The sequence below is a fragment of the Oryctolagus cuniculus genome, chromosome 18, assembly GCF_964237555.1.
Source record: "Oryctolagus cuniculus chromosome 18, mOryCun1.1, whole genome shotgun sequence".
NCBI lineage: Eukaryota > Metazoa > Chordata > Mammalia > Lagomorpha > Leporidae > Oryctolagus > Oryctolagus cuniculus.
Genome location: NC_091449.1, coordinates 68621687 through 68638037, shown reverse-complemented (window position 1 = coordinate 68638037; position 16351 = coordinate 68621687). Strand labels below are relative to the sequence as shown.

At 62.9% G+C, this 16351-nt stretch overlaps 1 protein-coding gene across 2 annotated transcripts in view; it reads right to left on the bottom strand.

Annotated features, from left to right (window-relative positions):
* The window catches only part of ZC3H18 (zinc finger CCCH-type containing 18), a 48799-nt gene extending 34368 nt beyond the window's left edge, over positions 1–14431 (bottom strand). The window contains exons 1-4 of one of the 2 annotated variants that reach the window (XM_051840228.2): positions 14222–14431; positions 7147–7730; positions 1614–1698; positions 857–925 (exon numbers count right to left, since the gene is read on the bottom strand). In XM_051840228.2, coding sequence (XP_051696188.1) covers positions 857–925; positions 1614–1698; positions 7147–7716 — 724 coding nt within the window. In that variant the 5' untranslated portion in view covers positions 7717–7730; positions 14222–14431. The remainder of the gene's footprint in view (positions 1–856; positions 926–1613; positions 1699–7146; positions 7731–14221) is intronic. The other variant, XM_051840229.2, reaches the window with a different exon arrangement.
* Between the last annotated feature and the right edge of the window lie 1920 nt (positions 14432–16351).

The following is a 16351-nucleotide window of genomic DNA, read 5'->3' as shown; positions in this document are numbered from 1 at the left end:
TGAGACGCTCACAGCCCCCAGGCACCTCCCGGACTGACCACCTGCAGCCCCTCAGGAGTTTCACTCCTGTTCTGTGCTTTCGTCGGACTCTGGGGCTGCTTCAGTAGTGTGGCCTCGGGCTGCCGCCGGTCGACCCCGCCGCCTCCGCGGTGAGGGCGTGGGCCGGTCCTGCGGCCAGCCGCACTTCTGGGCCGTCAGAGCAGAGCACGCGGCAGCCTGTGAGCACTGCTGACCGAGACGGCTGCAGACGCGTGCGCGCGCAGGGGCTGTCCCCAGCACCGTCCCCAGCACTGCTGTGATGTAACAGGCTGACGTAACTTACTCCCGCACCCTCACAGAAAAGAATCTGCTTAAACTGAGACTGAAACACCGCACCTCACACACCAGCGCCGGGCACTTCCTGAGGGGCTGCATGCGCCTCCACAGCCGGGCGGCCGTGATCTTCAGAGCAGCCGCACACCCACCGTGTCGGCTCTGGGTCCAGGGCCCACGCAGGCTCCCCCAGCCGCCTGGCCCCGGGGGCTCAGGGGAGGCAGCTGCACGGCAGGGCCCGCCACACGCACATGTGACTCCGAAGGCCGACTGCTTCTGAAGCACCCTGAACGGAGCCCAGCGCTGGGGCAGCACTGACTGCAGGACGGGCCTCACCATGCCCAGTGCCTGTCCTCTCCCTGAGTGCACGTGTGGTCTCGGCCTGCGCCTGCTGGCTGGGCTCCCAGGCTTCCAGGGAGGAGGGCTCCAGCAGCCCCCGCCCCTCGGAGCCCCCTTCCTCTGGCTGCCCAGTGGAGTCTGGATCCAGGACAATCAAGTGTGGCCTCTGGGGAAGGCACTGGAGAGTGGTGTGGGGCGTTTGTACCTTTAACCTGGCCTCTGAATGGAATGGAATTGGACAGTGGTGGAGGAAGAGTGGACAATGCTGTCACATCTGGAAGAGAAGCACAGGGAGCGCCCGTGAGCTCGGCTGCAGCGGCGCAGTGAGCAGTCACCCAGGGCTCTCGCGACCGGGCGGACACCTCCCTGCTCCGCCGGGAGAGTGCCGAGTTGCAGGAAAAGCGCACGGCAGACACCCCGCAGCCAGAAGTTCTCGTCTGTCTCCACGTCTCCCAGGGCCTCAGGAGACAGCACCGGCCTGCTGAGGCTCAGCACACGCTCTGGTCTCTCTGTATTCTCAAAGAGCATCACACCAAACTGCCGCCCGCTGTGCCGACCTCACTCCCGGCGTTGCTCCCAGGAGCGCCTGCTGCCTCCCGGCCTCCCTCGGCCCTTCAGAAATCAGTCCGAAGAAAGGGTGTGCTTCTGCTGCGTCTTGCAGGTAAGTGGCCGCCGTGCACAGGCGGGGAAGGGTAGCACGGCACCCTGGGTGCGCGGCCTCGCAGGAAGGATCAGCTACGTCCCACTCACAGGTCCACCACCAGCGGTGTGCCTGGAGCCCAGCGAGGCCAGGCTGGACGGCTCCTTGCCACAGCAGCCGTTGAAGTGGGGGAAGGGCCAGGGAAAGGGCCCACTGTTCAGTGCCCCCCGCCCCGCCCCGTGGCAGCCTGCCCCCAGGAACAGCCCTGCACAGTGCAGGGCCCAGGAAGGGCCAAGCCAGAGGAGGGACAGGACATAGTTACCTTTCATGAAGAACCGGCAGGTGGGGCGAGGCCTCACCTTCCTGTCGCTGGGGTCTTTCACTTCACCTTCTTCCAGGTCATCGTCCTGCAACAGGAACACCGTCTCAGCAGGGTGGCGCACACGCACGCACCAGGCCCTGGGCACGGGCACTGCGGTCTCCCCAAGACCACGACCGGCCCTCACCAGCTCAAGCGTTTCCCAACCAGGCTGGCGCTCTACGTGGCAGCGGTGATCTCAAAGCTGTCCTGGGCTCAGGGGCCACGAGAACACAGAGTGGGTTCAATGGCCCGAGAACCACAGCGCTTTCCACAGGAGGGCTTTATTTTAGCTCTCTCAATAACTTACAGCAAATTTACAGAACCTGATACTTTGTATCCCTCCAAATTAAAGACGAACCTCCTGTAACTTAGTCTTGAGGGAGGGGGAGTCAGGAGACTCGGTGAGAACACGGCACCGTCAGCGAGGTGTGCGAAGGAGCGAGGTCTCTCGTGGTCCAGCGCTCCCACCTCTGGCTGTCAGGTTGAGAGAACAGGAGCTTCACCAAGACCAAAGCCTGGGTCGCACCCAGGGATTCTAACGAATGGCCAAGACCTTACTGTCGCTAGGGCCTGGCTCCACTGACCCACAGCCAAAATGCCACACGTGCACCCAGCTGTCCTCCCGACAGCCCCGGCTCTGGGCACTGTAGAGCTGGCACATCCAGGACAGAAGCCCCGGCCCAGTCAGCACTGACCGGTCACGAGGGCAGAGGCTTGGGGGCCATCCAGAGTCCTCTGCCCCCGTCCCCTGAGTACCGCCCTCAGCCAAACCACTGCCCAGTCTCACCTGTGGTGAAACCACCTCCTACGTGGTCCCCTCCTGGTCTTTCCTGAGCCCCTGCACGTGTTCCCCACCGCGCAAAGCAGCCCCGTCAAACCGCAGCCCGCATGCTGTCGCTCTCCTGCCCTTCCCGAGCTCCTGTCACCACGGCTCCTTGCAGCATGCGGAGGCTGCACACGGCCATCCCCGCGCTGACCACCCACCGGGCGCCTGGCTAGACCTCACGCCCCAGCAGAGAAGCACCGTGTCTGCCTACTCACCCCAAATCCTGAGCGTAGGCAGTGCCGGCTGGCTACAAACACTCGAGAATGCTTTGCCGAATGAAGAAATGCTGAAATTAAACCCTGACTTTATGCTGACTTAAATGTCGGTATGATTTCCTCCTTGAAATTATCTGGCTTTGGAAGTATTTTATAATAAAAAGTCAGCAGAATCGTTTCTCCAGGGCGTGGTCAGAGGCCCTCTGCTCCTGCCACACGCAGCCTCCGCCTGCAGCACCGGCATCCCACACGGGCACCAGTTCCACACCCGGCTGCCCTACTTCTGATCCAGCTCCCTGCTAAGGCGCCTGGGAAAGCGATGGGAATGCCCTGCACCTACAGGGGAGACTGGAAGATGCTCTGGGCTTGTGACTTCAGCTTGGCCCAGCCCCAGCCATTGCAGCCATTTGGGGGAGTGAATCAGAGAATGGAAGACCCCTCTTCCTCTCTCTCTCTGACTCTACTTTTCAAGTAAAACCACACCAAACCCTCCAATCTTCCTGCCCCACAGGAAGTCAACACCCAGGAGCTGACATGCTGAGTGCAGAACAAGGGAGAATTCCACCCGCACACCAGGCCAGACGCAAGCAGGCGGGTGTTTCTGCAGCACTCGCTCAGGCTACACAGCAGTCCCCGAGCTTCCCTGGAGTGTGCACGTCACGCAGACCACACGGGGCGCGAGGCGGCCACTAACAACCATCAGTAAGCACACCAGAGACGACCAGTGATGTACACAAGACAAACGGGGGCCAGCGCTGTGGCGCAGCAGGTTAAACCAGGCCTACAGCGCCAGCATCCCATATGGGCACCAGCTGGAGTCCTGGTTGCTCCACTTCTGATCCAGCTCCCTGCTAATGTGCCTGGGAAAAGCAGTAGAAGATGGACTAAACACCTGGGAGCTTCTGTCATCCATGTGGGAGACCCGGATTAAGCTCCTGGCTTTGGCCGGCGCCGTGGCTCAACAGGCTAATCCTCCGCCTGCAGCGCCAGTACACCGGGTTCTAGTCCCAGTTGGGGCACCAGATTCTGTCCCGGTTGCCCCTCTTCCAGGCCAGCTCTCTGCTGTGGCCAGGGAGTGCAGTGGAGGATGGCCCATAGTGATTGGGCCCTACACCCCATGGGAGACCAGGAGAAGCACCTGGCTCCTGCCTTCGGATCAGCGCGGTGCGTCGGCCACGGCGGCCATTGGAGGGTGAACCAACGGCAAAAGGAAGACCTTTCTCTCTCTCTCTCTCACTGTCCACTCTGTCTGTCAAAAAAACAAAACAAAACAAAACAAAAAACCAAAAAAACAAAACAAAATAAAACAAAACCACTCCTGGCTTTGGCCTGGCCCAGCCCCAGCCATTGTACCACCTGGGGAGTGAACGAGTGGATGGAAGACCCCTCTCTCCGTCTCTTTCTCCGTAACTCAAATAAATAAATAAATCTAAAAAAGAAAAAAAAATAGAAGCCAGAGGTGGGTGTTGGCCTTGGTTAAGGTGCTGGTTTGATGCCCACATGCCATCCATGAATGCCTGGGTTAGTTCCCAGCTCTGGCCCCCAATTCCAGCTACCTGCCTATGCAGCAGGCGGCTCAGGCGAGGAGTGCCTGCCACTCACGGGAGAAATCTGGCCTGACTTCCTGGCTCCTGGCTTGGCCTGGCCCAGCCCCTAGCTGTTGGGGCGTCTGGAACAACCAGGATGAAGATTCTCTTATCTCTGCCCCACCTTTCACGTACAATGCAGCCTCCGGGGCAGGCACACACCACGCCTTGCACAGAGCAGGCCTGGGAAAGCGTCCCCTGTTCTTCTAATGGAAAAAAGCCAGACAACGTCCAAACACTCTCTCTCTGAGCAGGTGTCCTCCCCTGGGCAGGGCTCGAGACAGCACCCCCTTAGCACGGCACAGCCCCTCCCCCAAGCAGGTAAGCACAGGACCACACACAGCCTGCAGCGGCTCCGGAGAGCTGTGAGGGCAACCCTTAGTTCTCGGGGCTTCTGGGTCTCAGAGCCACGAGGGGGGACCATGGCCCACGCTTTCTCACACGGCTGAGCTGAACACCGGCCACGTACATGGTACGGAAGGCCCCCGGCCCTACTGTCATGCCACGGGGCTCTCCCCAAACATGGTGCAAGCAGCTGCCTCCTGGGCTTCAGCGCAGGCACGGCTGGGCTGAGCACTCGATGTCTGACAGTGCGAACTGATGCCCCAGTGCAGGGACTGCAGTTCACACCCAGTTCACACCCAGTTCATCTGTCCCCATGATCTAGGGGAAGGCGCTACTGGAGCTGAAACTCCAAAGGCTTTCTGGATGCTTCCACCCAGCAGTTCCTGGCCATCAGAGGGCCAGGATGGCCAGGGAAGGACACGGGCGGCAGCAGGTCGGGAGGAGCCTGCGCTGTTCCACTGACCAGTGAGACTCTCTGGAAAACCAAACCTGCTAAGGGCCTTAGCCGCCTTCCTGAGAGCCTGTGTCCAGTGGCGTGATTTCTCCACGGGCTCGCCCAGCAGAGCAGAGCCTGTGTGGGAATGCCAACAGGGCCGCTGAGAAGAGAACGCGCAGCGTGTGAGCCTGGGAGAGACCTGCAGACCCCAGGCTGAGAACAGGGTCTGGGAGCAGAAGCCAGCACTAGCACCACACGCTCCTGCTTCTGTGCTGGGTCCCTGGAGCAGTCTCCTCACGCTCAGAGCACTCCAGGGAAGACCCCGGCCATGGCAGCTCTCACTTCTCAGTGTTCCACCTTAACTGTCCCAAAGCAAGTGGAATACATCTATCCACACGCAGTACTGAGGGACCCTGCCTGCAACATGCCAGCCCCAGGGCTGTGGGCAGGCAACAGCCACATACACACACACACACACACGCACAAGCCCGTCTGCTGGGAGCAAGTGCACACAACAAAGGTGCTAAGGAGGCGGGCAGCAAGTCTGCAGAGCGGGCGACAGTGAGGCTGACAGGATGGGGGAGCCCTGGGAAAAGAGCTGGCTGTCTGGACATCAGGGCGCTTTCGCAGGGGCTGGAAACACCTGCATGGCTAAGGCCTCTGTCCCACAGCAGGGACAAGCTCTGGGCCGTCCTGTTGCAGGCTCCAGGCAGCCCAGCGCACAGTGGCCCTCCCCAACAGGGCCCGCATGTCAAAACACAGCCCGAGAGGGAAGCAAACGGCCTCCCTGCTGCTGAAGAAGCGGGGCTGGGGTCTCCTCAGCAGCTGACAAGGGGCTGCCATGCACAGCACAGCACAGCACACGCTGCAGCACCTACGGGGCGAGGTCTGGGGACCAGCAAAACAAGACCAAGGGTGCTGTCCGTGCCCGGGGCTCGAGCCTGCTCCCCAGTGCCCACACCACAGCCCAGGGAGCCCCATTGGAGGAGTCCACTGCAGGCCTCGGTGACAACTGAAGCCAGGTCTGCGGTGAGTCGTCTTACCTGGAGCAGGGCGCCCAGCACCCCGGGGCCCTGAGCAGGGACACGGGGGCTTTTTCTCCAGAACCCAACAAACCGAACTCGTCTAACTGCAGCCCAACAGCTTCATCTCCGCCCAGACCGACAAGGCCGTCCTCACAGCGTCACCTCCTGTCCCAAGGCAGAGGGTGGCCCAGACGGCCAGCAGGACACTCGTCTGAAGTCTGGCCGGCAGCCTGGTGAGACGCCTCCTGAACCTGGCTCCTGAGTGCGCTCACACGGCGTGGAGGCCTGCTCTGGGGAACCGCAGGGAGACGGCAACACCAGCACAGCCAGGCCAGCGTCCGTCACAGCAGACAGAGCAGATGTGTAAAGGCACTGGGCGCACAGGAACCACAGTCTACGGGAGGGACGGTGCTCAGGGGGAACCTGCGGTGAGCACCCAGCTCGCCACTGCCCACCCCGTCTGGGGAACCCCCCCCCCATCCTCTGCTCCAGCAACGCGCAGGAGCACAGACCCCACCCACCGAGCAGGGAAACAGAAACCCAGTACCCTTCAGCCCACTGCCCCCAACTCCTCTGAAAAGCACCGTGCTGCACACTCAAGCTGTTTCCCAAAGCCCCCTCAAAGCTCTCCCAGCAGAACCAGCTGCCAACAAAGCCTGCCCTACCCATGGCCAGGATCGCACACGGGGCCACCTCCTCCCCGACGCGAGAGCCAGAGGCCCACAGGCACACTCCCCAGAGGACAGACAGGCCGCGGGGGAGAGCTGAAGACGCCCACAATCAACAAATCTAGAAGAATCTGGTTCTTCTGCATCTCAAGAACCAAATAAGAGCCAAAATTCATGAGGGCTCCAGTTCAGTGCTCACTCAAATATGAACTAAGGAAGACAAGAAAAAAAACAACAACTCCAGACCGGGCCAAGCACGGGAGCACAGGCCACGGCGGCCACGGCGAGGGAGGGGAGCCTGCCGCGCCTCCTCTGCTTCCTGACTTCCCGACCGGGGCCCAGCGGGCCCAGAGCAACCCCGCGTGGGCCTCCCTCCCCTGCCCGCACACTCACGTCGATCTCCCCGTCGTCGATCTCCCCGTCGTCGTCCTCTTTCTTCTTCTCCTTGGCGGCCTCCAGGGCGTCCTTGTCGCCTGCGCTGGGGGCCCCAGGCGTCCCCGCCCCCCCGGGAGCACCGTCGCCCTTCTCCTCCTCCTCCTCCGCCACAGCCTTCTCGGCCTCCTCCTCCTGCACGGCAGGGGCCGGCTCCTCGGGGACCTCCTCGTCATAGTCCAGCTCGTGCTCGTCCAGCTCCCGGGTGACCGAGGAGGCTTCGTCCCTGAGGTCACTTGTCGGGTCTTCGTCCCCATCGTCCCCCTCCTCGCACGGCGAGTGCATGGGGCCTCTGCTCAACACATGGGCCTCGCTCGCTCGGTCCTCCTCATCGGAGGGGTCCTCTTCCTCCTGGCCTGGCGCCCTGGCTGCCCCCTCCTCGTCCTCCAAGTCAGAGGCCCTGCCCCCAGCCCCATCCAGATCCTGATCGGACCCGCTCTCCCTCAGAATGTCGTCGTCCGAGAGCCCCTGCTGCTCCTCTTCTTCCTCGGGAGAGCGAGGACCCCGTTCAGGGCTCTCGGCCACATCCATCGGGACCCACAGTTCTGCAAGACAAGAACACATGTTCACAGCAGTTAGCCAGTGGACAGCAACCCCGTCCCGATTCCCGACCTAGCGGGGCAGCAGGACTGCAGCAGTGTCGGCACGCCACCCCGCAAGGCAGTGCCTTCGCAGTCCTGTGGTTTCAGCCATCGTGGCCGGGGCCCCTTCCCTTCCTCCTGCGGGTGTCATGCCTGCAGGTTAGCGCAACGTGGGCAGTGAGGTGTGGACTGCAGGGGCAGTAAAGCCCGCATATGGACCTGCATCACGGAACAGCTGGAAGCGCTGGCCGTGCGCAGCCCCTCCCCGGTGCCGAGCGCCCTTTCCCTCGCACGGTTTCCAGACCACACGGCAGGCTGGCGCCCCACTGCAGCCACTCTCGGCAGAGGCGTGCACTGCTCCACGCAGTACTGGCTGCGGAGTCTCTCCAGAAACAAGTGCAGACTCACAGAGACCCAGTCACTCCGATTCCAGGTCCATGTTTACGAACCCAGATCGAGTGATAAGTGAGGTTTCCCGTCTCTGCGCTCAGTATCTGAGCAGCACAGTGCCGCGCTTAGACAGGCGGTGCACGTGGGGCGAGGACACCGCCACCAAATGGTCTACACGCAAACCCTGCCCTCCACCGGAGGTCTGGGGTAATAGGAACAGTGCCGGCCTCACGCTTGCCGGCTTCCTTCCGCAAGGCTGTTTGAAACCTGCCTGGATCCCAGCGTGATCCTGGACGGTTCAGTCATCCCAAGTCGACCCTGAGTTTAGAGGCTGCAGGCCACACACACACACACACACACACGCTCCATGTGTTCATATGAGCTGATGATAAACACAGCTAAGAGGACAGGCCGTTTAGACACGCAGTGTCGGGAACCAGGATCTGAACCTAATTAAAAGGTTTCGTTGCCGTCCATGGAAATCACAACATGAGGTGCACATGAGGACCAAAACTCCCCGCGCACATCAGAAGGTCAGCAATAATGCAACTCACACACCAATCAGCCCTCCTAAGTCACCCACACGAATAATGCAACTCACACACCAATCAGCCCTCCTAAGTCACCCACACGACTCATTTCTGGCTTCTAACTGCACTATGCAGAGGAACAACCATTTTTAAAAATATTTAGAGTCTTTTACTTATTATTTATTTTCATTTTATTTGAAAGGCAAAGAGACATAGAGAAAGATTTTCCATCTGCTGGTTCAGTCCAAGTGTCCACAGCAGCCCAGGCTGTCCAATGCCAGGAGTTAAGAGCTGTGCAGGTCTCCCATGCGCGTGGCTGGGACCCACGTGCAGGAGTGACCACCTCTCCTCCCAGAGTGCACCTCAGCGGGAGCTTGAGTGGAAGTGGGGCCGGGACCCACGTGCAGGAGTGACCACCTCTGCTCCCAGAGTGCACCTCAGCGGGAGCTGGAGTGGAAGTGGGGCCAGGACCTACGTGCAGGAGTGACCACCTCTCCTCCCAGAGTGCACCTCAGCGGAGCTGGAGTGGAAGTGGGGCCGGGACCAACGTGCAGGAGTGACCACCTCTGCTCCCAGGACCCACGTGCAGGAGTGACCACCTCTCCTCCCAGAGTGCACCTCAGCGGAGCTGGAGTGGAAGTGGGGCTGGGACCCACGTGCAGGAGTGACCACCTCTGCTCCCAGGACCCACGTGCAGGAGTGACCACCTCTCCTCCCAGAGTGCACCTCAGCGGGAGCTGGAGTGGAAGTGGGGCTGGGACCCACGTGCAGGAGTGACCACCTCTGCTCCCAGGACCCACGTGCAGGAGTGACACCTCTGCTCCCAGAGTGCACCTCAGCGGAGCTGGAGTGGAAGCGGGGCCGGGACCCACATGCCGGCACTCTGGTCCAGGAGCCAGGAGTTTCAAGCATATCTTTAAAAGGAAAAGCTTTATTTATTTGTTTATTTATTTATTTGAAAGCAGAGTGACAGAGAGAGAAGCAGATCTTCCATTCGCTGGTTCACTCCCTAAGTAGCTGAGGCTGGGCCAGGCTGGAGCCAGGAGCCAGGAGCTTCCTCCGGGTCTCCCATGGGGGGCAGGGCCCAAGCACGTGGCCCATCCTCCACAGCTCTCCTGGGCCACAGCAGGAGCTGGGTTGGAACTGGAGCCCTGTGGGGGGCTGGCACCGCAGGTGCTTCTTTACCTGACAAGCCACAGCGCCGGCCCCCAAGCAGTGTCTTAACTGCTGTGCCAAATGCCAGCTTTGAGAGGATTACTGGGAAGAATTACTTAAAAGTCATCACGAAAACGGCGTATTCTGCTGAAAATGAGGCCACCCGACAGCTTCTGGGAGAGCGTTCCTGCAGCCCCAGGCAGGGGCGAGGGTGAGGGGGCACGCCCACCGCTCAAAACTGGAAAGCGGGTGCTGGCGGCCTGCTCTGCAGTCACGGGGACTGGTGGAACACCTGAGATGCCGGCCCCTCTCCGGGCACCGGCTACGGCACTGCACTATTCCAGCACCTCCTCCACAGAAGGGCACAGCACGTGGCACCAGCAGAAAGCTGGCGGCCGGCACCACGGCCTGAGACCTCACGAGCCCAACTCACACCGTCCGGCTAATGGTGCCCCTGCACAGTCCTCTCTCTCATCAATCAACTGTCACACAAAACAAAACACAACGTCTGGGGGCCGGTGCTGTGGCACAGCGCGTAAACCCGCCGCCCGCAGTGCTGGCATCTCATATGGGCACCAGTTCAAGTCCCGGCTGCTCCACTTCCAATCCAGCTCTCTGCTATGGCATGGGAAAGCAGAAGAAGATGGCCCAAGTGCTTGGGCCCCTGCACCCGTGTGGGAGACCCAAAGAAGCTCTTGGCTCCAGATTGGCAGAGCTCCAGGCATTGCAGCGGTTTGGGCAGTGAACCAGTGGATGGAAGACCTCTGTCTCTCCTTCTTTCTCTGTAACTCTGCCTTCCAAATAAATAAATAAATTTTAACTCCCCCCCCAAAAAACCCAATATGCCCCAAGGCCAGTGCTGTGGCGCAGCAGGTAAAGCAGCAGCCTACAACACTGGCATCCCATGGCGCACTGGTTCGAGTCCCAGCTGCTCCACTTCCTATCCAGCTCCCTGCTAATGTGCGTGGAAAGCAGTGGAAGATGGCCCAGGTGCTTGGGCCCTGCACCCACATGGGAGACCGGGAAGGAGATCCTGGCTGTGGCCTGGCCCAGCCCTGACCGACGCAGCATTTGTGGAATGAACCAGCAGATGAAGATCCCTTTCTCTCTGTCTCTCCCTCCTCCCGTAACTCTGCCTTTCAAATAAATAAATCCTAAACACAGAAATACTAACACTTCAGTAGATTTTAAAAAAGTCCCCTCAAACAAACTTAAAATAACCCACACTCCACAGAATGCCGCCCGCCTTGCCACACGCTGCCCTGCGGCCGGCCGGCTCCTCTCGGGGGCCCAGCTGGACTGTGCACACTTCGTCCTCCATCATGACAGCTACGAGCAACCATCTCTCATAGTCTGGCAAACTGAGATGGAATTCCTAAGCCGAGAAAGAGGAGAGCCCCACCTCAGACACCACACAGCGCTGCTCCCCACGGGGCCGCTTGGGGTGCTATTGGCAGTGGGGCTCTGGGGCGGTCAGTCTAGGGTATCCCAGCCTTCCTCTTCCGGGTAGCGGGAAGGCAGTGGACACGCTGAGGCTGTTACAACGAGGCAGAGACGAGGAGCAGAGGATGCCCTCCAGCTATAAAAACCGTACCCCTGCAACTCCCGAGTCCAAGCCCAGGTGTAACTCAGCGACTGCTTCACCGGACCAACATCCCAGCATCCACCGCACGCGAGACTGCATCACCAAAGCGATTTCTGTGATGAAGCCAAGGGCCAGGATGTGCCGGAGACCACAGTCAGGCCCCACACCACTGTCCCTGCACACGGCCTTCCTGACCAGTGCTGCTCCCTGTACCGGACGGGGAACCCGGGGCCCGCGGCCGTGCACGCTCAGACCTCTCTGGTTGCCTGCTGGGCGCGGCACCCCCCACTCAACGGAAGGAGCTACTGCTCCCATGGGGAATTGAGCCCCTCTCCCCCACTTCTTCTTCTTCTTCTTTTTAAAGATTTGTTTATTGGAAAGGCAGGGTTACAGAGAGAGAGGAGAGGTCTTCCATCCGCTGGGTCACTCCCCAATTGGCCACATCGGCCGGAGCTGCGCCGACCCAAAGCCAGGACCCAGGAGCTTCTTCCAGGTCTCCCACGCGGGTGCAGGGACCCAAGCACTTGGGCCATCTTCCTCCACTGCTTCCCCAGGCACATCAGCAGGGAGCTGGATCGGAGGAGGAGAACTGGAACCAGCGCCCACATGGGACGCGGCACTGCCGGTGGCACTGCAGGCAGCGGCGTTCCCGGGGCTCCGCCGCAGCGCGGCCCCTCCTACGTGTGACCAGCGCTTCGACAGCACAGGAGGACCCAGTTCTAGAGTGGTCTGCGGAGCTCGTTTTCGGAACCCAGCACAGACGTGTGTTTCTTCTGCGCTGACCCATCGGTGTCCCTCGCGCAGCCTCTGACACGCTGCCCACACGCGTGACGCTCGCTCATCTGCAGACTACAGTGACGACCTCACGGACCGTCAACACAGGACATCACTGTCTGGCATTCTAGACTTGTCTCACGTTCAAACATTTGTCAAAGCAACACGAGTCCAATAAAGAAAACCCAGGGAGCCAACCGCACTGAGCCCACAGGAGGCACTGCTTGAGTCACCCCCTAGGGGACGGCCGCTGGGCGCTGACCAAGCGACCCGGGCGCAGACGGCTCTGCCCGACTCCTGCGCGAGCCGTGAACGGACCCAGGCACCTGTCGTCATCCGAGGCAGCCCAGCTCCGCCATGCAGCCCCACGGGGACCTGCCAGAGGGGAGCACCACTCCCCAGACTAACACGTCTTGCCTGGGTACGCAGAGCACTGCTCCCTGACCTGTCCCTGCCCCCGCGCTGCCCCGCGGCTCCTGTGTGCAAAGGCTGCCGCGAGACCCTACCCCACAGGGCGCGGGCAGGGCCAAGGCCCACTTCCGTGTTCCCCGGGCTCACATCCAGACCGGGACACCTGTCAGACAGAAAGGGGCTCTGTGGGCGCTCAGCGCCCTCGACACACGGCCCCCAAGGAGGCCCCGACCGGCTTCCCGGGGAAGAAGCCGTAGGGTCTCCACGGACCCTCCTGGGACTGTGCTGCCCAAGCAGAGGCTCCCGCCAGCCAGCCGCCACCAGCAGCCCACGCCACACCTTGCTGGCGACGGGAGATGGCCGAGTCCCCGGTCCTTGACTCTGGGCATCAGTGTCCTGTTTTGAGACGAACGCGGCTTGGCCGATACCCCAGCGCGCGCCCCACAGCCTGCGAGGTGCAAAGCACCCGGCGGTCTCCCGGCAGGCCCTGCGCGCTCCAGTGCTCTGCTCCAGGGCAGCGAGCCGGCCTCTGCAGACACCCCAGCAGCAGGAAGGGCCGGGAAGTGCCCGCGCGTGGACAGCACCTTCCTCCTCACCCGCGCGCCGGGGCCTGGGGGTCTTCCTCCCTCCAAGTCAGAAGCTGCAGCGCACCCGTCCACAGCCTGGGCGGAGCGAGCCTGCCCTGCTCGGGCGGCCAGCAGTCCCCACCGCACAGGTCCAGCGGGCTCTGGCGACCGAGGACAGCCGGGCCGAGCCCTGAACGGAGCCGCCCATCTGAACCGCTGCCTCGCGTTCTGACCGACGACCCCACGCAGGCACGGGGCCTACAGGACGGGGGCCGGTGTCGGACGCCAGGGCCACCGACACCGGCCTGCTGCCCGGGGCAGGGCCACGGCGCGCCCGTCTGCTCTGGGGAGAACCCACGAAGCCGCCTCTGCAGCGTGGGGCATTTCCCACGGAGACTGTGGGGCGCGAGCGTGCTGGGACGCGCTCAGACGACAAGCGTCAGGGCAGGCTGCGAGCCGCCTCCACCGGGGCTGGGAGGCGGGAATCAGCCAGGTCCCGGCCGAGCTCTGCGAACGCGGACCTCGGCACCGGGAAAGCGACGGATCAGAGTCCCGCACCCCGACGGGACCCCCGCACTTGCGAAGCCAAACTCTCCGTCTGTCCAAACGGGTCCGGAGGCCGACGGCCCTGGAGGAGCCGGCTCCGCGAGTCAGGAATCGGGCTCCCGCCAGGGCACGGCCGCAGGTCGTGAGGGCTGAGGTCCCCCCCAGCGCCAGCGGCCCCGGGGCCCCGAAGCCGCGGGACCGAGTTCCACGGGCTCCGCCGGGCTCCAAGTTCTCCGAGCGCCCACGGGCGAGCCGCGCCGGCCACTCCGGGCGGGCCCGCGCGCTCCTCGCGCCGCGCGCCGCAAGCATGTGCCGCGCGAGTGGCCCGGAAGAGAAATGACAGCTTCGGCGAAACGCACACCGCGGCGCGGCCCGGCCCGCGCCGCCCCGGCACCCACTTCCCGGCCGAGAGCCACGCCGCGGCCGCGGCTGCGCACCGCCGGGCCCCGGGCCTCGCTCCCGCCGCCGCGGCCTGCCCGCCGCCCGCCGGCCGCTTACCTCAGCGCGAGGGCGGGGAGGAGGCCACGGCGCCGCTGGAGTCGGGGCGGCGCGGAGAAGACGCTGCTTGGCCCTTCCGCTTCTCACAGGCTCCGGCTTTCGGGGCGGCGCGGGCGGAACAAACGGGCTCCACTACCCGCGGAGTACGGCCATTGTGCGACGTCATCGGGCCGCGACCGCCGTCCGGCCGGCCGGCGGGCTTCCCTCTCTGGCCCCGCCCCCCGCCGCTTCCTTCCGGCCTCGACGCGGGCGCCTCGGCGCGGCCCCGCGCGGCGCGCTCCCGCCGAGCCTCCCACTGCGCAAGCGCAGCCTGGCGCCCCGCCCCTCCGGGGGCGGACCCGGGCCCGCGCTGTCCGACGGCGCCCGCGAGGGGGCTCCCCGCGCCGCCCGTTCCCGCAGGGGCGCCGGGTGCGGTGCGTGGGTGCGGCTCGAGGCGTGCTGGAGGTTCGTCACGAAGCTTAAAGATCTTTTTTATTTGAAAGGCGGAAGGAGTTCCCGGCCCCCGGCCTCCCGAGCGCGCGCAGCCACCGGGAGCCACGCCTCCCTCCGGGCGTCCCGCAGGGAGGCGGGGGCTTGTGAGGCAAATCGGCTTTTCCCCAGAGGGAGCGGATGGCGGGGCTTGCCCCCGGTCCGAGACTTTCCAGGACTCCCCACGATTATTGAGTTGGCCAGTTTCTGCCAGTTTTTCTGACTCCCTCCGCCACGTCGCCTGCTAGGTTTGCCACGCCCCCATCCGACTGAGCCTATGAGCAGCGGTGTGGGCTTGTGCCTCCACCAATCAGGACGAGGGGGCGTGGCCACCGCGACGACATAAAAGGGATCGGCCTGCGGGCGGCTCCCCGGGGTCCTCGCCGGCCACACTGTGCGGCCGGGGGTCTCTATGAGGCTCGGTCCGGGATCCCCGCCCTCGGGTGCGCGCCGAGCCGCCCCCTCGCTGGGAGACGCGGGTCTGCCCTGCGGCTGCCTCGGATCCGGGTCTTCCCGGGACTGAAATCCCAGCCGCGCGGGCTGGGCCCCGGCCCGGGCCAGGACGCCGTCGTGTGACGCGGCCCCGGGTGGTCGGCACGTCCCGGAGGCGGCTGGAAGGAACGGGCCTGCGCGGCGCCCGAGATGGAGAGGCGCTCGGGCCTCCGGGCCGCCTCGCTGACCACGCCCAGCAGCACGGCGACGAGGGTCCCGACAGAAACGCGAGACGCCCCCGGGAGTCGGCCCGACGACGAGCCGCAGCCGGTGAGGACTGGGTCTGGCAGCTGCCAATCCGGCGTGAGTGACAGGACGCCCTCCCGCTGAAGGCTCCGCTGCTCGGACGGGAAGTGCCACAGCGTTAGGGGTGTCCGGAACCGCCGACCAGAGTGAGGCCAGAAAGTGCTCCCCCTGCTGCGGTCCCCGGGGTGGGTCCTGGGTTGGGTAATGCTCTTTGACTGCTCTGAGCTTCCAGAGCTCAGAAGAAGATTAAAGAGCCTCTTGGAACGCCCCCTGGGGAGCCGATCAAGTAGACCAATTTCTGGGCCCCAAATCTGCGCCTGGATTGAGCCAGGAATCGCGGTTACAGACGACAGCGGGGCATGCGTCGGAACGGGAGCGGAAAATAGTTTCCCTAAAGCACGGCCAGGACCTAACGTCCGGCAGAGTCCAGCTGGCTTCCGTAGTCGGTGCTGTGGTAGGTTAAGCCTCCAGCTGCTGCACTCCCGATCCAGCTCCCTGCTTTGCCTGGGAGTGCAGTGGAGGACGGCCCGAGTCCTTGGGGTCCTGCACCTGCGTGGGAGACCTGGCGGAAGCTGCTGGCTCCTGGCTGCGGCTGGGCCCAGGTCCGGCTGTTGCGGCCATGTGGGGAGTGAACCAGCAGATGGAAGGCCTCTCTCTCTCTCTCTCTCTCTGCCTCTCAACTACATAAATCAGAAAAAAAGCAAATGAGAAAATTTCTGGCTTAGATTGAGATCTAGGTCAGGGAACTAAAACTCCACTTGCCATGGCCACATGTTGCTAAAAAGTTACAAGAGATAAACAGTGGAAAAGACCAGGCCGTACAGCTCTTACTAAGAGAAGCACAGAAGTGTGTTTGGAAAGATGAAAAACAAAAAGCAAAACTTCGGCCAGCGGCCAGCCACTACGGGACAGTCTTCTAACGGA